Source organism: Ursus americanus, chromosome 19, assembly GCF_024610735.1.
Source record: "Ursus americanus isolate L20-20 chromosome 19, mUrsAme1.1.p, whole genome shotgun sequence".
Lineage (NCBI taxonomy): Eukaryota > Metazoa > Chordata > Mammalia > Carnivora > Ursidae > Ursus > Ursus americanus.
Genome location: NC_142145.1, coordinates 47,318,426 through 47,340,727, shown reverse-complemented (window position 1 = coordinate 47,340,727; position 22,302 = coordinate 47,318,426). Strand labels below are relative to the sequence as shown.

Below are 22,302 nucleotides of genomic sequence, written 5' to 3'. Positions count from 1 at the left end.
CAAAGCAGTGCAGTGACGGACTGTAATTCTAGGTGGTAGTTACCTCTGTTGGAGGCCAGGAGGATGGGCTTGATGAAAGGCACACAGTGGACTTGAAAAGTACTGGCGATGTTCTTTTTCATAGGCTGGTTTTCATTTCATTTTTTTATTCTTTAAAGTTTATATATGTTATATTTTTATAATGTATGATTTATTTAAAAATTAAAAATAAAGACATATAATTATAATTTAAAATATTTCTCAAAGATTTTGATTAAATCTTAAAGCCTTTTTATCTTTACAAAAGCATCATAAAACATGTAGCTTACAAAATGATTTCTTTAGTACAGGGTAAAAACAAGGGTTATTGTGTATCTTTTTTGAAATCGGTTATGCTTTAAAATTATATTTTAAAGTCATGCTTTAAAAATTATATTTAACATCACCCTGACATTCTAAGTAACTGTAAATGTGGCTGATTGTATGTGTCAGGATGGAGAAAAGTAATGAGTTGCACATGTGCAACTCCCTGTTCTTAACTATAGACCAGTTTACTTGAGAATATCCAACTTCAGTGCTTATTGTGTATTATTTTTATACAGTTGATTCTTGGTCCTTAAGCAGTAGCAACCCCAGTTACTATTGGTGGGTTTATTTTTATTTATTTATTTATTTTTTATGTCAAAAGAGCTTAAATCAGTCTTTTGGATGTGGGGCCTAGAGATTGTGTCTGGGTTTCCATTGTGGGCATGGTGTTTTAGCTTAGGTGGCTTGCCTCTTGGGGCAACTGAGGGATAGAGTGCTGGAGGAGCAATGTCAACTCGTCTTCCTTAAACATTGGCATTGAACCTTGTGCTTCTCAGCTTTTAGCTCACCAAAGAGCAGATTTATCTTGAATCGTTCTGGGAATCTTGTCAAAGATTTTAAATTTTATAATGAATAATGGGATTAAAATAATACAGTATTCTTAAAAGGAACCCTTTAAGAATCAAAATTTAGGGGCGCCTGGGTGGCACAGCGGTTAAGCGTCTGCCTTCGGCTCAGGGCGTGATCCCGGCGTTCTGGGATCAAGCCCCACATCAGGCTCCTCCGCTATGAGCCTGCTTCTTCCTCTCCCACTCCCCCTGCTTGTGTTCCCTCTGTCGCTGCTGTCTCTATCTCTGTCAAATAAATAAGTAAAATCTTTAAAAAAAAAAAAAAAGAATCAAAATTTAAAATTTTGTATTGAATTATATATTTTCTGGTAATCTATTTGTATACTCACTAAGCCTCCCAATTCAAAATTTCTATGATTTTAGAAATTATCTTATAATTCTGGAAATATGTCTCTAGTTATAATTGAGTTATATGTTAGAAGTGACATATGTTTGATAAGTATTTTTCATGATCCTGTTACATAGGATGATAGCTGAAATGATATTTAAGATTTTAAATATAATTAAGAGAACTATCCTCTTCCCTCCCCTTTTAAAAAATTGTTTTTTGTGATAATTCTCTTAGGTAACAGAAATCCAGGACTGGAGTGCATCAAGCCCTCATAGTGCAGCATATGTTCTCTGGGATAATGGTGCTAAGAACCTTTACAGAGTTGGCTTTGAGGGCATGGTGAGTAGTAAGAATCACAAAAGATAAGAATATTGGATAAATGAAAGAAGGGAAATAAAAGCCCTTATTGTATTCCTTTTTTTTTCTTTTGTCATACTCCTTTGTCAGAATACAGCAATCTGAATCATGAATTTCCAGTAGGAAGAAAATCTGTAAAGTGAGGATGTAATAAACTTTACATTTTTAGTGCATTTGCTTAAGCTATTTAATAGTAAAGATGATTTTTGTCCTCAGTTAATATTTGGGCAGCTTACTCTATATTGATCGTGTAGAGCTGATCCCTTATAAATCCGAGTCAGGGGCTTATTTACGAAAATCTATCACAAAGATTTAGACTCATTTGTAAAACTGCTCGTCATCATGGACACAGAGTATAGTATTATAATGAGGTTTTTGTGGGATATTCGTATTCTAGCTGTGGCAGCTAATAAAAGTATAAATTACAGTAGGTGTTAAAGTTGTTTTTGAGGAGATTTTTTTTCCCCCTCTATTTTTAAAGAGTAGTGTTGGTAATTGAAAATGATTGCTCTTGGGAATGCAAGCTGGTGCAGCCACTCTGGAAAACAGTATGGAGGTTCCTCAAAAAGTTGAAAATAGAACTATCCTACAATACAGCAATTGCACTACTGGGTATTTAGCCCAAAGATACAAATGTAGTGATTTGAAGGGTCATCCGTACCCAATGTTCGTAGCAGCAATGTCCACAATAGCCAAACTATGGAAAGAGCCTAGATATCCATCGACAGATGAATGGATGAAGAAGATGTGGTATGTGTAAAGACACACACACACACACACACACTGGAATATTACGTAGCCATTAAAAAAATGAAATCTTGCCATTTGCAATGACGTGGATGGAACTAGAGGGTATTATACTAAGCGAAATAAGCTAATCAGAGAAAGAGAATTATCATATGATCCTACTGATATGCAGAATCTAAGCAGTAAGTCAGAGGATCATAGGGGAAGTGGAGGAAAAATAAAACAAGACGAAACCAGGGAGGGAGACAAACCATAAGAGACTTTTAATCTTAGGAAACAGACTGAGGGTTGCTAGAGGGGAGGGGGGTTGGGAATGGGGTAGCTGGGTGATGGAAGTTGGGGAGGATATGTGTTGTGGTGAGTACTGGGTGTTGTGTAAGACTGATGAATCACAGACCTGTACCCCTGAAACAAATAATACATTGTATGTTAATTAAAAAAATAAATAAAATAGGTGGAAAATCCAAAAAAAAGATTGACCTAAAAACTCTTTAAATTATGTGCTTAGGCGACTAATGGTTTCTTCAGTGGATTGCTCTATATTTCTGCATTTCACTGTTCAAATGTTGACCTCAGCTATTTAATTTATGGAGTACAACTAAATATTAATGTCAGAATATTTATGCCTTTTCCATCTTTTTCATCTTGAATACATTCTTCCTTCAAAGAGTTCTTTAAATTTTGTTTTTTTCTCAACTGTTTTAGGCCCCTTGGTAGGAGGGGAAAAATATCCAACTGTCCCTTTGCCTTTAATTTATTCCATTTATATGGAATAAATTTATATAGGATAAATTAAAAAGCCAACAATGTGAATCTAAACAAATTCTTGATCTGCCAATTTTAATACTTGTATATAGCATTAGTTATCCGTTTTTCTTTAGTATTTTTATGCCTCCCCCTGTTTTTAAATTGTGGAATTTTGGGGGATTCTGATTATTAACTTGCTTCAAATGAAGATTTAGAAGTTATATGTGTAGAGGTACTTAACAAGTGGTATATATCTATAGATTGATCCTTTTTTGATGGCTGAGTAGTACTCCTGTATGGTTATGCCATTATTTATTTAATAAGGTTTCTGTTGATGGTATCTGGGTTTATTTTTTTCAATTGTTGCAAGCATTGTTTCAGTAAGCATCCTTGTACATGTATCTTTGCATGTTTATGGGTGTATTTTTTTAGGATAGATTCCTAGAAGTAGAATTGCTGGGTTAAAGTATCACATTAAAACAGTTTGACCCCTGTGTCTCTTTGGCCAGGACTGAGCTAATTGCGATGCTCTAGTGGCAAAGGAGGCTATGAATAAGATTTGCAGGGTGTGTGTGTGTGTGTGTGTGTGTGTGTGTGTGTGTGTGTGTGTCTGTAGGAGCTCCTTTCCTTAATACAGTACGCATATACTGATTCCCTATACTATTAGGCACTTTAGAGTAAATCTGAATTTTTATAGTAACTCCCAAGGTTGCTCTTCCAAGTTCACATTTTCTGTACTTTTGATTATATCACAACTGCCTCCCCATTGGATACTTAAATAATAACTTGTTTCCTTATAAAAACTAAGTGGGAAGGAACTTGAGTTAACCAAGTTACGAAGTAAGGACCAAAGTTTACCTAAAAAGGAAAATTAACTGGCTAAGGAACCAGAAGACTGGATTTAGTCCTATCCTTTTGTATTTTCTGGCTGTTTAGTTTTAGATAATTTTCTTTATGAAATGAGTTAATACCTGCCTTGTGTGTGTCATAAAATTGACATAAAATTGAAAAGAGCAAGTGAATTGTGCTCTTTTTTTTTTTTTTTGGTAAAAGTATAAATGTTAGAATGTGTTATGTACACTTTAAATACTAGGTATTTGTTGAGGTCTTGTATGTGTTTTTTGAGAATATTTCCGTGGTAAAGGTCTAGGCATTTTTGAACTTTCAAGGAAAGCTAAAAGTAAATAAAATATGACCTGTCTGAAGATCAGTCTTTTAATTTTTGACGGGTGCTTCTGAAAGCAGTGTTTAGTGTGACTGTTATCCTCAAGCTACTCTTAACTTTTTTGCTGAGGGTGTGTTCTGAATGAACATTTTTGCCTGTTTTAGGTACTGAGCTATACTTGAAGTTTTCAGGCGTGATTTTTCTGGTTTCTTTTCTTCTTAGTCTGATCTCAAGTGTGTCCAGGATGCCAAAGGAGGTTCTTTCTACAGAGATCACTGCCCTGTGCTAGGTGAGTCAGCAGACTAGTGAAAATTACTAAATAGTTTGTCAAAGTTCATGGAATCAGAAAATGTTTAAATTGGGCCTTAAAAAAGTTATTTGAAGTCATTTTTGGAATTTTATTTTGGTTTTTAAAGTATGTGTTCTTTTTTATTTATTTAGACTCTGAAAAAGTTGTCATGTCTTGAGAATTGATATACCGTTTATATGTCATAATATATTTGAAACCTTTGTCTTTTAGTTATAAACATGTTGAAAAATTTTGTGTTAGGTTTTCAGTATCTTTTACATATTGATAATAGAATCTGACAATTTAATGCTTATAAATTCCTTAGAATTTTTGTAAAATTGCCTTCTAAATACAAAAATAGAAGATTAAGGTTACATAATAATATAATTTTTCATGTGTTATTAAAATAATAAAAGGGTAAGAAAAAATTATCTTTGTATTGTAGATTCTTTATTGCTGCCACAGTAAATATTTACGATATTCTTCTAATTAAGGCTTTAGTCTCTGCATGAGTGCCTTTTCATATGAACTCTGTGTTCCTCTTTTTAAGTAATTTTATTTCCCTTTTGGCCAAAAAGTGCTGTTTTCTTGCAGCATGCCCTCATTTTTTTTTTAAAAGGAGAATGTAGAAGAAGTACTTATATTTTTGACAAGATCATTCCTTTTCTTGCTTTCAGAAACTTCCTTGTTTTGTGTCTTGCCTTTACAGAAAAAGTGTACAATCAACACACATATTTTGGATCCCTCATCATGATGTTTTATGATCATGAATCCTTTGTCCCAGAACTAGCTTAGAAAATAATCTAGGGAATGGGCTTTTAAATATTTGAAAATGTTCCTTAGGAAAAAAAAATCACAAGGGCCATTTGGTAAAAAATAGTGGAAGAAAATAATTTAAAGGTTCTTTTTCATATTCTCTAGCTAGTTTTTGTGGCCGTAGTTAGTTATTGAACCTCAATAACTGTGTAATTGTAGTGTAGGTATTACAGGGATAGTCAACAAGTCATCCAGGCAGAAAAGTGAATATTTTCAAAACCCAGAACTTTGTACTTTGATATAGGGTTGCATAGTCTATTAGATTCTGCTCTTGTTCAGTTTTATAAATCATCACATTATTTCAATTTGTGAGTCTGATTGTTTTCTTTCTTATTTTTGATGCTCTCTAGCTCCAGAATCTGTTACTTACAGTATATTCTCAAAACATTTCAAGATTAGATTAAGATTAAAATATCTAGAGCTTGTTTTTATTTAAAAATAATGCAGTTGCATGATATTGCTGTGGTTTTCCTTTTCCTTTGTCAACCCCCTCTGTAATTGTAGGTGAGCAAAATGGCAACAGGAATCCTGGTGGATTGCAGATTGGTGACCTGGTAAATATAGATCTTGACCTAGAAATTGTACAGTCTTTGCAGCATGGTCATGGAGGATGGACTGATGGCATGTTTGAGACTTTAACTACGACTGGAACTGTTTGTGGCATTGATGAAGACCATGACATTGTAGTACAGTATCCAAGTGGAAATAGGTTGGTAATATTTTTTAGTTTTTTTAATGGGAAATAAAGTTAGTATATAGAGGAAAGAGCCTTAGAGAAAGCAAATAATGTGCTATAATCAAAGACTCCTGAAAGCTAGTTGTTAGATAGTAAATAAAAATCCAGAATATGTTGGTAAAGTGGAGGGGAACAAATGATAAGAAGTGTGTGTGTGGTATGTATGTGAATTTATATGAATATATTTATGATACAATGGTCTGTGTAATTTTTTTTATTTTAATTCTGCTGGAGCAGAATACATTGTGTCAGTATTAGGTTAAATATAGCTAAAAAGTTCTTTGTTCACAATGGACCTGTATCAGTTTACCCTGAATGAGAAGAAGAGAATTAGAACTCTGGCCCGTATCTCTAGAGAGTCATCTCTTGGTAACACAGCTTTTTCTTATCAGTAGCATAGAATTGCACGTATTTCCTCACTCTGTACATTTACACATACAGTTTCCTCTATGTGGAATACTTTTTTCTCCCTCTTTGTCTGGATTAATTCCTTTGCATCCTGTAAATACTGAGCTTATGTGTTTTGGGAACCTTCTTTCATATTCCGCTCTCCCTGGTATATGCATATGCTATTCCTCTGTTTAGGTCTCCTATTATATATGAAAATGGTTATTTATTTTACCTCTAGGTTGCAAGTTTCTTGAAACCTTTTATTTATTGGCTCGTAAGGGCTAAAATATAATGAATCATCAATTTACTTATATGGTTGAATTTTAAAGAAAAAGCAGTAGTTAAATTGAATAAGTGTCAAAGCTTTATTACTGACATATACATAAAGAAACTAACTCGTTGAGGTTCTTTAGGGGAGGAATTATATATAGAATGAGAACAATTAACATTAAGTTGCTTACCAGAGTGTAGAATTAGCTCTAATTGTGTTCAAATCTTAAAGATACATGTGATCATACCAAGAGATGAAAAAAAAATTTGACAAGGGGGCGCCTGGGTGGCACAGCGGTTAAGCGTCTGCCTTCGGCTCAGGGCGTGATCTCGGCGTTCCGGGATCGAGCCCCACATCAGGCTCCTCTGCTGGAAGCCTGCTTCTTCCTCTCCCACTCCCCCTGCTTGTGTTCCCTCTCTCGCTGGCTGTCTCTCTCTCTGTCAAATAAATAAATAAAATCTTTAAAAAAAAAAAAAAAAAACCAGTGCTATTTAAAAAAAAAAAAATTGACAAAATCCAACTCCCTTTCATGATAAAAGCACTAAATAAAGTAGTAACAGAAGGGAACTTCTTCAGCCTGGTAAAGGGCATCTATGAAAACTCACAGCTAACATCATACCCAATTGGTGAGAGACTGACTGCTTTTCCCTTAAGAACAGGAACAAAATAAAAACGTTTGCCCTTCCCGCTTTTATTCAACGTTGTTCTAGAGGGTCTAGCCAGGACAGTTAGGCAAGAAAAAGAAATGAAAGGAGGAAGTAAGAGAAAAGAGTTAAACCATCTTTGTTCACAGGTGACATGATCTTGTCTATAGAAAAACCTAAGGAATTCACAAAAAACTATTAGAACTAATAAGTTGAGGGGCGCCTGGGTGGCACAGCAGTTAAGCATCTGCCTTCGGCTCAGGGCGTTATGGGATCGAGCCCCACATCAGGCTCCTCCGCTAGGAGCCTGCTTCTTCCTCTCCCACTCCCCCTGCTTGTGTTCCCTCTCTCGTTGGCTGTCTCTATCTCTGTCAAATAAATAAATAAAATCTTTAAAAAAAAAAAACTAATAAGTTGAGTTCAACAAAGTTGCAGGATACAAGATCAATGTAGAAAAGTCACCCAGTCTCATTGGTAGAACACGTGACTCTTGATCTCTGGATTGTGAGTTCGAGCCCCACATTGAATTATTTTTTTTTTTAAGATTTTATTTATTTGAGAGAGCGAGAAAGAGAGAGAGAGAGAGCATGAGTTGGGTGAGGGGCAGAGGGAGAAGCAGACTCCCTGCTGAGCAGGGAGCCCGATGTGGGGCTCAATCCTGGGACTCCTAACTTCGGGTGGTTGTTGGTGATCCTTGGTGTTCCTTGGCTTGCAGATGCATCACTCATTTCTCTGCCTCTGTCTTCACATGACCTTCTCCTCTGTGACTCTTTGTGTCCCTGTGTCTTCATGTGACTCCCCCCCCTTTTTTTTTCTGGGTACAGATTTTATTTTCAAATGCATTCAAATCAGTCTCTAATTGGTCAAGCTCAGCTAGTTGTAGAAAATCATTTGAGACTGAGAGCCACAAAAACACTCCCCCAACTCCACTATTTTATTTTGGTCAAGTCAATATTTGTAGCTTAACCATCTATGAGGAAACAACCCTGAGAAGACATAGAAGGAAGTTAATTGAGCTCATGGGAATTCTAAAATCTTTTACATAGAAAATGACCAAAGCTGATTTCGTATGACCTTCTTATAAGGACACCACTCATTGGATTTAGGGCCCATCCTAATCCAGCATGACTTCCTTTTAACTTGATTACATCTGCAAAGACCCTATTTCTAGATATGGTCCCATTCAGAGGTATTGGGGATTAGGATTTCAACATTTCTTTTTGGAGGACGTAATTTAGCATATAACATGGCAGTTTCCCCCAAACTAAATCAAATTTAACGCAATCCATATCAAAACCCTAGTGCCTTTTTTACAGAAATTGGCAACCTAATTCTTAGTTCATGTGGAAATTCAAGTGACCCAGAATAGCCAAAACAATTTTGAAAAGAAAAACAAAATTGGAGGACTCGTAATCTCAAAATTTACAATAAAGCTACAGTAATCAAGACAGTATATTGCACTGGGTGTTATACGCAACTAATGAATCATCGAACTTTACATCAAAAACCAGGGATATACTGTATGGTGACTAACATAATAAAAAAATATTATTATTAAAAAAAAGACAGTATATTACTAACATAAGATGGACATGTAGATTTTTGGGACAGGGTTGAGAGTTTGAGAATAAGCCTTTGCATTTAAAGTCATTTAATTTTTGACAAGGGTCCAACACAGTTCAATGGGGAAAGAACAGTCTTTTCAATAAATGATGCTGACAGTGCACACAGGCATACCTTGCAGATACTAGATGTTGTAGGTTCGGTTCCAGACCACTGTAATAAGGTGAGTCAAATGAAGTTTTGGTTTCGCAGTGTGCATAGAAGTTATGTTTACACAATACTGTAGTCTATTAAATGTGCAATTATACTTTAAATACTTTATTGCTAAAACATGCTAACTATAATCAGAGCTTTCTGCAAGTTGTAGTCTTTTGGTGCCCACATCAATGTTGATGGCTGCTGCCTGATCAGAGTGGTGGTTGCTGAATCTTGGGGTGGCTGTGGCAATTTCTTTTTTCTTTCCTCTTTTTTTTTTTTTTTAAACATTATTTATTTGTCAGAGAGAGTGCGCGTGCTCACGCACAAGCAGGGAGAGTGGCAGGCAGAGGGAGAAGCAGTCTCCCCACCGAGAAAGGAGCCCAATGTGGGGCTCGATCCCAGGACCCATCATGACCCAAGCTGAAGGCAGATGCTTAACTGACTGAGCCACCCAGACGTCCCTATGGCAGTTTCTTAAGACAGCAGTGATCTTTGCTGCATTGATTGGCTTTCCTTTCATGAACAGTTTCTCTGTGGCATGCAATGCTACTTGATAGCATTTTGCCCACAATAGAACTTCTTTCACAGTCGGAGTTGTCTTCTCAAAACCTGCCTCTGCTCTATCAACCAAATTTATGTAATTTCTGAATCTTTTGTTGTCATTTCAACAATCTCCACAGCATCTTCACCAGGAGTAGATTCCTTCTCAAGAAGCCACTTTCTTTGCTCATCTGTAAGAAACAGCTCCTCATCTGTTCAAGTTTTATCATGAACTTGCAGCAAATCAGTCCCATCTTCAGGCTCCACTTCTAATTCTAGTTTTCTTGCTGTTTCTACCACATTTGCAGTGACTTCCTCCACTGACGTCTGGAACCTCTGAAGGTCATCCATTAGAGTTTGAATCAACTTACTCCAAACTCCTGTTACTATTGATACTTTGACCTCTTCCCGTGAATCATGAATGTTCTTAATGCCATCTAGAATGACAAATCCTTTCCCAAAGGTTTTCAAATTACTTAGCTGAATTCCATTGGAAGAATCACTATCTATGGTAGATAAAGCCTTACAAAAATGTATTTTAATTTTAATTTTATTTATTTTTAAATATTTATTTTTTTTAGAGAGGGAGGGAGCGTGGGGCGGAGGGGACAAAGGGACAGAGGGAGAGAGGGAATCCAAATAGACGCCCTGCCGGCGGTGCGCCTGACTTGGGGCTCGATCTCATGACCTCTTCGACCCTGAGATCATGACCTGAGCCAAAGTCAAAAGTCGGACACTTAACCAATTGAGCCACCCAGATGCTCCCAAAAATGCATTTTTAAATTATAGTATTTGAAAGTCAAAATTACTCCTTGATCCATGGGCTGCAGAATGGGTGTTGTATTAGTAGGCATGAAAATAATGGTCGTCTCATTGTACATATCTATCAGAGCTCTTGGGTGACCGTATGCATTGCCAATGCAGTAATATTTCTAAAGGAATTTTTTTTTTTCTGAGCAGTAGGTTTCATCAGTGGGCTTAAAATATTTAGTCAGCCATGTTGGAAACAGATGTGAGGTCATCCAGGCTTCGTTGTTCCCTTTATAGAGCATGGGCTTAGTAGATTCAGCAAAATTCTTCAGACCCCTAGAATTTTCAGAATGGTCAATGACATTGGCTTCAACTTAAAGTCACCAGCTGCAGTAGCCCCTAACAAGACAGTCAGCCTGTCGTTAAAAGCTTTGAAGCCGGGCATTGAGTGCTTCTCTCTAGCTGTGAAAAGTCTGAATAGCATCTTCTTCCAATGGAAGGCTGTTTGTCCGTATTGAAATATTGTTTGGTGTAGCCGCCTTCATTAATGATCTCACCAAGATCTTCCGGATCACCTGCTGCAGCTTTTACAACGGTACCTGCAGCTTCACCTTGCATTTTGATGTCATGGAGACGGCTTCTTCACATAAACCTCATGAACTAACGTCTGCTAGCTCCAAACCTTTTTTCTGTAAGTTCCTCACCTCTCTCAGCCTTCACAGAATTGAAGAGAGTCAGGGCTTTGCTCAGGATTAGGCTTCAACGCAAGGGAATGCTGTGGCTGGTTTATTTTCCATCCAGATCACTTAAACTTTCTCCAGCTCAGGAATAAGATTGTTTCATTTTCTTATCATTCATGTTTTCATTGGAGTAACTTTTAATTTCCTATCAAGACCTTTTCCTTTGCATTCACAATTTGGCTAACTGGTAAAAGGGGCCTAGTTTTCAGCCTCTCTAGGCTTTTGACATGCCTTCCTCACTAAGGTGAACCGTTTCTAGCTTTTGATTTAAAGTGAGAGATGTGTGACTCTTCCTTTCACTTGAAGACTTAGAGGCCATTGTAGGGTAGTTAATTAGCCTAATTTCAATATTGTTGTGTCTCAGGGAATAGGGAGCCTGGAGGAGAGTGAAAGAGATGGTAAAGATGGTAAACTTCCGGTCTTTGCAGCAGTCCAAACACACACGTTTGTAGATTAAGTTCTCTGTCTTATATGGGTATGGCTCCCCAAGTCAGTTGCAATAACAACATCAAAGATCACTGATCACAATAAAAAACAAAGAAACAAATACAAAGATCACTGATCACAGATCATCATAACAAATATAATGTTTGAAAACTGTGGGAATTACCTAAATGTGATAGAGAGATAGGAAGTGAGCAGGTGCTGTTGGAAAAATGGCATCAATAGCCTTGCTCACCACAAGGTTGCCACAAACGTTCAATTTGTAAAAACACTGTATCTATGCAGCACAATAAAATGAGGTATACTCACACGAACATTTAATCATTATGTTGTACACCTTAAACTAGTCTAATGTTATATGTTATACCTCAAATAAATAAAGCTGCAATGAAAAGAAAATGGTGCTGAGTCAGCTAGTTATCAACATGCAAAGAATAAAATTGGACCCCAGATACACTCCATACAGAAATACGAAGTTAAAAATGGATCACAGACTTAAATGTAAGAGCTAAAACTATAAAACTCTTAGAACAAAAGTATAAATCTATGTGACCTTGGATTAGACAGTGGTTTCTTACATATGACCCCCAAAACAGAAGAACCAAAGAAAATGAATAAATTGGACATCATCAAATTTAAAAATTTTGTGTTTTGAAGGAAACTAACAAGAAAGTGAAAAGACAACGATGGAGTAGGAGAAAATATTTGCAAATCATATGTCTGATTTGGGGCTTGTAACTAGAATATATAAAGAACTCTTATAATTCAACAGTAAAAGACAACTAACTCATTTAAAAAATTGACAAAATATTTGAACAGACATTTTTCTAAAGAAAATATAGGGATGACCAATAAGTGCATTGTGTTAGTTTGCTAAGGCTGCTATAGCAAAATACTACAGAGTGAGTGGCTTAAACAACAGAAATTAATTTTCTTACTGCTCTGGAGGCTAGTAGTCCAAGTTCAAAGTTCCATCAGGGTTGGTTTCTAGTGAGACTACTTCCTGCCTTGTAGTTGGTTGCCTTCTCACTCTGTCCTTGCATGGACTTTTCTCTGTGCATGCTGAGAGAAAGAGAGATCTCTCCCACATCTGTTCCTCTTCTTATGAAGACATCAGTCCTGGTGGATTAGTGCTCCACCTTTATGACCTCATTTAATCTTAATATTTCCTTATAGGCCCTATTTCCAAATATAGTCAGACAGTATGAGTTAGGAGTTAACACCATGAAAAGATGCTCCATGTTATTAGCTACTAGAGAAATGTAATTTAAAATCACAGTGAGATACCACTTCACATACTAGAATGGCTAAAATAAAAAAGTATATAATTAAAGTGTTGGTGAGGGTGTGGAGAAATTAGAACCAAACCCTCATACATTGATTGTAGGAATGTGAAGCAGTCTTGATGCTTTGGAAAACAGTTTGATAGGTCCTCAAAATGTTAAATATAGAGTTAGCATATGACCAGCTGGTCCACTCGTAGGTTTATACTCAAGAGAATTGAAAACATGTGTCCACACAAAAACCTCTACGTGAATGTTTGTAGAACCATTATTCGTAACAGCCAAAATGTGGAAACAACCCACATGTCAATCAACTGATGAATGGATAAACAAAATACGATGTGTCCATATAATGGAATATTATTCAGTCATAAAAAGGAATGGCATACTGACATATGCTGCAGCATCGTTTTAGAGCATTTTTTTGTGGTGAATGAAATTAAATAGTGCTTGGATGTATAAGGCTGCGAATATACTAAAACCACTGACTCCAACACTAAATGAGTGAATTGTATGGTATATGAATTATATCTCAAAGCTGTTAAAAAGAGAAGGAAACAATCTTAAATTCACATAATTTAAGTTCAGATTATCATGTAAACATTTAGTGTTACTTTTTACTAACATTTTGTGTTACCTTGTTTGTTGTGCAAATGTTAAGATAAATTGGGATTATTACTTGCCAAATTCTTTCTTGGTCAAAATTCTTTCTCGGGCAATAGTGTCAACAGTAACATGACATTTGAATTCTAGAAAATAATCTTTTTTGTTGCTCTTTTTTCAACAAAAATGTAATGAGTACTTATCCTGTATTGGCCCTGTGAGTAGTGCTAGGATTATAAAGACAATTAAGATATGGTCCTCTGCTTTGAAGGGGTTTCCCATTTAGTTTGGATAGACAAAACCAGATATAACTGCATTAAGATGGTGTAAGTAATTATGATAGATGAGTATTCAGGGTATTCTGAAGGTGCAAAAGAAGAGTGGTAATTTCAATGAGGCAAATCAGAAGAAACTTCAGAGAGAAAATTACCTGTGGATTGAGTTTAAAAGATGGACTGAGTTTTCATCAGGGAGGGTAGTACTGGAAGCAGAGGGAACAACTTAAGGGAGTGCTGCTGTGTTCCGGCGCTGTCATAGGTCTCATCAATTTTGGAGTATTGGGAGCAAGGTAAAAAGCACTGTGATTGGAAGGCTAGAAGGAAATGTTTGCATATCTGATTTTTATTCTTAACTGGTCAGAGGCACTTCTTTCTCTTTGTGGTTGCTTTAGAAAGAAAAGTTTACTTACATGGTTGCAAGAACTTAGCAATAAGTTTTTATATGTTATGACCTCTCAGAGTCTTTCATATCCTGATGACCATTTGAATTAAGGGGAGGTGGGGATAGTATGTCATACTGTAAAACCTTTTTTCTGTGGAGTAACATGCGACTGGGGGAAATATTGTGTTGTATATTGTGGTACATCTATTTGATAGAATATTAATTAGTCAATAAAATGGTGGTTATGAAGATGATAGCAACATAGAAAAATGCTTATGTGTAGCAAAGAAGAAATCAGATTCCAGGTTTGTTTTGAGGCAGTGATTATAATCATGTGAATAGCCATGTGTGACACCTTAAAACTAGATACTATTTTATCCATGAGATTATTAATGGTGCGGAGAAATGGTGCACTGTCTAGGGCAATTTGGCTCTATCAGAATTGCCAACAAATACATACTGTGATTGGGTAGTTTTTTAAGAATCATTAATGAGATACTAACCCCATGTGCACTAAGATGTTCATGCAGAGATGTTCTTTATAGTATTGTTTGTCATAGTGAAATTTAAAAATACTTTAAATGACAGTAGGAGAATGGCTTAGATGCATTAGCGTATAACCTTGCAGTGGACTACTGTAGCCATTAAAATGAAATAAGTAGCTCTGTATCTGTCACACCGAAAAAGAGATCTATGTAGGGGCGCCTGAGTGGCACAGCGGTTAAGCGTCTGCCTTCGGCTCAGGGCGTGATCCCAGCGTTATGGGATCGAGCCCCACATCAGGCTCCTCCGCTATGAGCCTGCTTCTTCCTCTCCCACTCCCCCTGCTTGTGTTCCGTCTCTCGCTGGCTGTCTCTATCTCTGTCGAATAAATAAATAAAATCTAAAAAAAAAAAAAAATATGTAAAATCTCCTATTTATGAAAAAGGAAATGACTTTCTGTCTACATTATAAATTTTAGTACACTAACAGAAGATCTCAAGGATGCACAATGGGGCATTTTTGTCCTAATTTCATTAGATTTTGTTTTTAATTGAAGTACAGTTGACACTACAATGAGTATTAACAGTGGTTAGTGGGGATAGGAAACACTATCAGTGTTTAGTAATGGGATAGGAAATAGTGATCTAGGTGTGTTTGTGAAATAGAAAGTTCATTTTATATGTTTCCGAAATGTTTTAATATTTAACAATGAATGTGTATTTTATAACAATTTTTAAAACATGCAAGAGAAAACTAGACAGAAGTATATCGTATTAGGGTGATGATTACAGATAAGTCTTTTCTTAAATTCCTATAATACAATTATAAAAAGAAATACATATCATTCAGAATGTCATTGCAAAGGATTGCTTTACTCTGTTGATGTATTACAAGATTTTTTTCCCTTCAGTATTTAAGAATGTTGTATTAAAATTAAGTAAACTTACCCATTTTGAGTTTTGGCTTGATTTTTAGGTGGACCTTCAATCCTGCTGTTCTCACTAAAGCAAACATTGTCCGAAGTGGGGATGCTGCTCAGGGTGCAGAAGGGGGTACCTCACAGTTTCAAGTGGGTGATCTTGTACAAGTTTGTTATGATCTGGAAAGAATCAAACTTCTACAGAGAGGACATGGAGAATGGGCTGAAGCTATGCTCCCAGTAAGTATATCTAAAATAGTTTCAGACTGGGAATGATAAAATAGTTTTAGACTAGGAATTATATTATGCTCATGTAGTTTTAAAAAATACTTTAATTTTGGGAACTAAATTTGCATAATCCTTTGAGAATTGTATTCTTTATTGGCAGCTAGGCATACTTAATGCCTTTTATTTTCTAATTTATTCCAGTTAAGTTTCCCAGGAAGGTCCAAATATGGCTACAGTTAATATTTTTTAGAAGAGTTGTTAGTAGAGAATGTCATGTAGGTGGAAGGCAATAGAGACCTTCCGGATCCTTAACCCCAGAGTGAGAGAGATGTGCTCATCCAATTACTAGCAGTGCTGGACCATCGCTGCTTTTCTCACTTGGGGGCCTGCCTCTCTAAAATGTAGAGTGTGAAAGAACAACTCGCTTTGCTGCCAAAGTGTTAAGGTTTAATTTTTAATTTATTCATTCAGTTCATTTTTCACCAAACGTTCAGCAACAACAGAAAAGTTTGTTTTTTCTCCCCTCTTTGCATCCATCCTCTTTCTCCATCTATACCTCGCTCTTTCCTTCTGTCCCTTCCTTTGGTACTACCCATTCTGTCCTGCCTTCCCCCCCATACTGTCCTGCTGCCCCCCATACTTTCTTGCCCTGTATTCCATTTTCTTCCTCTCCTCTTTCTTCCTTGCTGTGTCCTATTTAGCCCTCCACTTTGCTACCCCTGCTTCTGTCTCATTCAGTCACCTAACTTGTCCTGTCCTGTCCCCCCCCGGTCCCATCCCATTCAGTGCCTCCTTCCTCTACCAGGTACCTCCCCTCCCATCCCTCTTCATGTCTCATCCCCCACCCTGCTGTGTTGTCTAGTGCCTGTCCTGGCTAGCACCTCCTGTTCCTGTCCAACCCCATCTCCTGTCTCATCTAGCCCGCTGCCTCGTCCCATCCTGTTCAGTACCCCCTCTCTTCCTTCATGTTGAGCCATCCCTCCATCAGTCCATCCTTCCTTCCTGCCTTACTCCTTCAGCAGATACTTTAGTACAAACAATGTGCCTATTAGGCTTCAGGGATATATTAGTGAACAAAACAAAAAGAGATCTATTATGCTGCTTTCATTCGAAGTCATTTCATAGTTTGCAGATGCTGCTGACCTTTTTTTATTGCTTTAGTTAGATAGTGACTAAGTGATAGTTTTGTATGTTTTGTAGGAGCTGTATTTTAGAATCTTTATTTTTTCCAAAAAATTAAGTTGTATATGATCTCTCTTTGTTTTGTTTGCTTTCGATATTAAAGTTGGTTTAAAAAATGTATTGTCTTTAAGCCTCACTATAGTGTGGTGTTACTTAAATGTAATTTTTGACATGCTTTTATAGGAGCTGTGTATACTAAGATTTTTTAGAGTCAAGGTGTTTTTGTTTTTCCCCTTAGCAATCACACCTTATATGTAACAGCTTCTGTCTTTGGAGTGCCCAGTTATTCTAAGCACTGTGCCAAATAATGAATATATACATATGCGTGCACACACATACGTGTATACACACATAGATACATACACAGACTTTATTTGTCCTAGGAATATTATAAGCAGGTGGTGATATGGCATCCTTATTTTAAAGATGATGAAATCAGAGCTAAGATTCTGAACTGGGGTTTAACCCGAATCTGTTCTACTTCAAAGCCTAAGTCCTCTATCTGCCATAGTAAGCTGCTATATAAGCAAAACCTGTAGATTATGTCTAGAGGGGAATTCTGGCGTTCCAGTGGTGGTGGTGTAGAATTTTAATCTTCCCAAGTCATTTTGGTAAAAATAGTCAACAACTAGATTAGCAGAACCAAAAAAAAAAAAAAAAAAGCCACAAACATCTATATCAAAACCAGGTGACAGTAGCCCATTGAATCCTAGAATATGAATTAGTAGTGAGAAAATACTGACAGCTGCTAGGTCTACATCTGTCTGTCTGGCAGCAGAGAGAATTAATGGGCATCGGATGGACCGGAGAACAGGGGAACTCCAGCATAGTTAACAAGTATTCATTGGCTAGTATAGTAGATTAATGTGGAAACAATAGCTAACCCTGGGAGGGCTCTTGCAGACTCCATTTTCGGGTGAGGGTAATAGGTCCACACTAAAGGTTGAAGGAGTTAGAGCAGCCTGGGTTTGTAAACTCTCAAAACTAACCAGCCATAGCTCCCTTCCTGGGCAGAGCCCTTCCACTAAGGAAAAAGTGCTGGGAATAGAAATCAAATTTATTAGGATAGAGACAGTAGGTGCAAAGGAAAGACTAAAGTTGGAAGGGTCAGTTGGATCCCTATACACAGTTATTATTGAAAAATGACAAGGAATAGCATAACTTCTCTATCGACAAATGAAAGTATGCTAGAAAGATATGCACAGAAAACTAAAATCTAATGATTCAAAATGAGCCAACAAATTAAAATGATAAAAGATGAAAGAAGAAAATGGATCATAATTAGAAATGAGGTAATAGGACTTAGGAAAGAATTAAAAAGAAGAGGAAGATAATTTCAGAAGAGTAACCTTGATGCAACACAGATCAAATAAATATGACAGATAATGCCTTAAGAGAAACAGAAAGTAAAAAGAAGAAAAAAATTTAAAATCAAAAAGCTAAAAAGTAGTTCAGGAAAGTGACAAATATAGAGTATCTAATAAATATGTATTAGGAGTCCTTGCAAAAAAGGAAAAATAAAAACCAAAGGAATGGAATATAACAACCGCTAAAATTTATAATTCCAGAAAAAATGTCCCCAAATTAGAAGACTTAAAGCTAAATATTAAAAGGACACATTGCATACCTGGGAAAACTGAGAACACCAAGCACGGAGCCATATTCTGGTAAAATAACTGAATCTTCAAGAAAAGAAAAAAAGTTCTTTGGGTATCTAGGAAAAAAGGTCAAGTTTTACTTATAAAGGAAAGAAAATCTGATCTCAATGCTTTATGATCTCAATGAAATAACATTTAAGGTACTCAAGGAACAAAAATGTAAGCTAAGAGTTTTATATATAACCAAACTGACTTTCAAGTATAAAGGCTACAAACTGTGATGAACATGTAAGAATTCAGAGAATCTTGTTCCCATTAGCCTTTTCTGATTAATCTATTGGAAGATGTCTCAGAGAACCAAGATGACTGGAGAGATATCAACTGAAGGGCTGATGGTGGACATTAAATATGTATTTATTTGTTGAACTGAGATTAAATGATAGTTAAAGGAAGGGGTAGAGTCTATATAATGGTTATATGCTCCATCATCAGAGATGAAGTACAACTGTCAAAAAATGGGATGGGAATGGAGGGAGCATATGGAAAGTAAGCTGTTTGATTGCCTTTTGGTTATTAACTGGAACTAAATACTATTTTATCCAAATATTGAGGTAGAAAGAAGGTAAGGGTAAGAACATGAGTGACTCATTTCAGTGTTGTACATACTGGGGAACCAGTTGACCTACTCACACATTCTGGCTCTTTTTAAATTTTTTTTTATTTTTTAATTTTATTTTTAAAGATTATTCATTTATTTATTTGACAGAGATAGAGACAGCCAGCGAGAGAGGGAACACAAGCAGGGGGAGTGGGAGAGGAAGAAGCAGGCCTCCAGCGGAGGAGCCTGATGTGGGGCTCGATCCCAGAATGCTGGGATCACGCCCTGAGCCCAAGGCAGACGCTTAACAACTGAGCCACCCAGGCGCCCCCTGGCTTTTTTTTAAAGAGGGAATAAGGTTTTGTATATATAATTATATATTAGTATTATTGTAGGTATAACTATTAGGACAATGCAGAGTTTATGTGAAAAAAAGGAAACAATGGAGGGATTAACCATTAAGTTAAAAAAACGTTTCGTATCTAAAAAAGGAATGTGGTATAGGGGACAAGGGTAAAAAGGAGACATCTTTGAATAAGTCTTGTTTTATAGATTTGATTTGAAACCATATATATTTTATACAGTTACAAAGCAAAATTAAATTCCTAAAAGTGGAAAATAAAATGAAGTAAACAAACCTAAATGTGTATCTAGTTGGCATAACTATACAGAGAGAAAAGTACAAGTGATTTTTAAACATAGTAATTTTAACAGTTTTCAGAGATCTTGTTGTTTGTGATTATGCTGCTAATATTATCCTGAGATTGTTGTATGTGTGATATGACAAAAAACTAAATGAATAGTTATATGATAATTTTAATTCTGTTATCCCCAGTGACCTTGAGAACCAGAATGATCAGAGTGGGAAAAGGAGATATGGATGTAACATAAAAGAGGCTGAGTAAAAACCTTGTAGTCTTGAATTTGCATTGGAAGAGGGTTTTTTTTACTTACGTTTTATTTTATCTTCAAGACAAAACACCCTCTTACCACTATTTCCTAGCTCTGTCCATGAAAAGACTTAGAAACAATAACCATTCTAGTAACAATAACCAAACTTAGTGCCCAGATTATAGTCTTGAAATAGCGTTTCTCTCTATAAAGAACCAGTCTTTGGAGAAACGGCTAATTCTAGCTCTTTGTCAGGAATTGAACAAGACGAGCCTCATAGCAGATGGTAAGGAAGCTATCAGAGATTTCTAGGTCACGTTAAAAGGATCCAGCAGCCAACTCGGAGTGTTTCTTATCAAATACAGAGACAGATGAACAATTTAGATTATACCAATTAGCAAAATTCAGATTGTAAGAAACTTCATAGGACAAATAAGCCTGTTTCTTCAACAAATAATTGGCAAAGAAAAATGTATGTGTAGACTTTATTTGGAACTTGATTTAAGCAGATTGAAAAATTTTATCATTTATGAGGCAGTTGGAAATTTGAACACTGGTATTTTATGATATTACAGAGTTAATAATTTGGGGAGGGTTGTTAGTATTGTAGTTTTGTTTTTTAAAAAAAGTTTACAAGATTAATAATACAAGAGGGGAGAATAGGGGAAAACAAGATTGGCCATGAGCTGAAAATTGTTAAAAATAGTTGATAGGTACATGGAGATTCGAAATACTGTTGTCTACTTTCGTATGTTTCAGATTTTCCATAATTAAACAGTTAAGGGGGAAAATACAAAGAATGCAGCCTCATAGAGTTTGAGGTGATGGAAAATTCCAAGAGAAAATGTCTAATTAGAAGTTGAAATTGATGTGTGTTAGAGGGCAGGGAGAGGGATAAATAGGGCTAGAGAAGTATATTTTGGAGTTTTTGGAAATAAGGTGATAGTTGTCAAAGTGGGATTAAACTTTTAAGGAAGAAGAGTAAAAAACAAAGGAATAAAATTTGGGGGAGAATGAATAGATTTAGGGATCTGAAAAAGGACAAAGAGCCAGTGAGTGGAAAAAGAGATGGAACAGGCAGAAAAGTTAGACTGTCATCGAGAAATTAAGGGAATAGTTTCAAGTAGTTGGGGTCAAATGCAATGGAGAGGGCAAAGGATAAAACACTGAAGGGCAGTCTACTCTGTTAGGAAGTAGCAGATATTATCACTATTCTTCACCAATTTTCTAGTGTTGTAATTTGCTATTCTGTGTATTTGTGCTTAAGAGATTGGGTTTTGGACTGGAGTTTGAAATGGGGCTAATAATAGCGCTTTACTTTCAGGGTTTTCTGTATTAGGTGAGTTAATTTGTATAAAGCTCTTAAAACAGTGTCTGCCACATGGTAAGAGTTGCTGCTGATTGTGTCTGAACCCAGTTGCCCTTCTTTTCCTATATATATATATATATATATATTTTTAAAGACTTATTTATTTATTTCAGAGGGAAAGTGGATGGGGAGGAGGGGCAGAGGGGGAGAGAGAGAATCTCAAGCAGACTGACCACTGAGCATGGACCCCCGCCATCCCACAACCCCGAAATCATGACCTGAGTAGAAATCAAGTTGGGTGCTTAACCAACTGAGCCACCCATGCATCCCCTTTTCCCCTATATTTAATAACCATGTTGTTTGTACATCCTTCTGTCTTATAATGAGTACTGATTCCATTTTTGGTTTAAGCATAATTTATTTTATAAATCAGATTTTATTTTTTTAGGCTAGATTGATGATGAATTTTGGACTTTTTGATTTATAGATTCTCAAGATGTAAGATTATGGGTTAAAAGGTTGGATATCAAAAAGCAAAATTTTGTGAATCCTTATGAATGATAGACTGTTATGATTTATTTTTGATTTTATATTCTCGTCTAAGTATTGTAGTTTTGTTTATTAAAATGTTTTTTATTTTTTTATTTTTTTTGGTGGACAGCAAAGCAAAGTTTATTGAACGATAGTACAAAGTTTGAGTGATAGTATAAAGCTCCTGAAGAGGGAGGGGACCCGAGATGGTTGCCCTATTAAAATGTTTATTTTAAAGATACGCTTTAAAGTTTGTAACTAACAAATAACCCTCTTGAATATGTTGTCCTTTTAACAGTTTTTTCATTAGGAACAAAGGAAAATTAATACTTTAAACATGTAAGAACTAATGATTTTTTTTTTTTTTTTTTGTGG

General features: G+C 36.1%; 1 protein-coding gene across 1 annotated transcript in view; it reads left to right on the top strand.

The window, feature by feature from the left end:
- Positions 1 to 22,302, top strand: part of MIB1 (MIB E3 ubiquitin protein ligase 1) — a 128,869-nt gene that overhangs the window by 30,852 nt on the left and 75,715 nt on the right. Inside the window, exons 4-7 of the mRNA XM_045781962.2 lie at positions 1,480 to 1,584; positions 4,484 to 4,550; positions 5,871 to 6,075; positions 15,647 to 15,830. Coding sequence (XP_045637918.1) covers positions 1,480 to 1,584; positions 4,484 to 4,550; positions 5,871 to 6,075; positions 15,647 to 15,830 — 561 coding nt within the window. The remainder of the gene's footprint in view (positions 1 to 1,479; positions 1,585 to 4,483; positions 4,551 to 5,870; positions 6,076 to 15,646; positions 15,831 to 22,302) is intronic.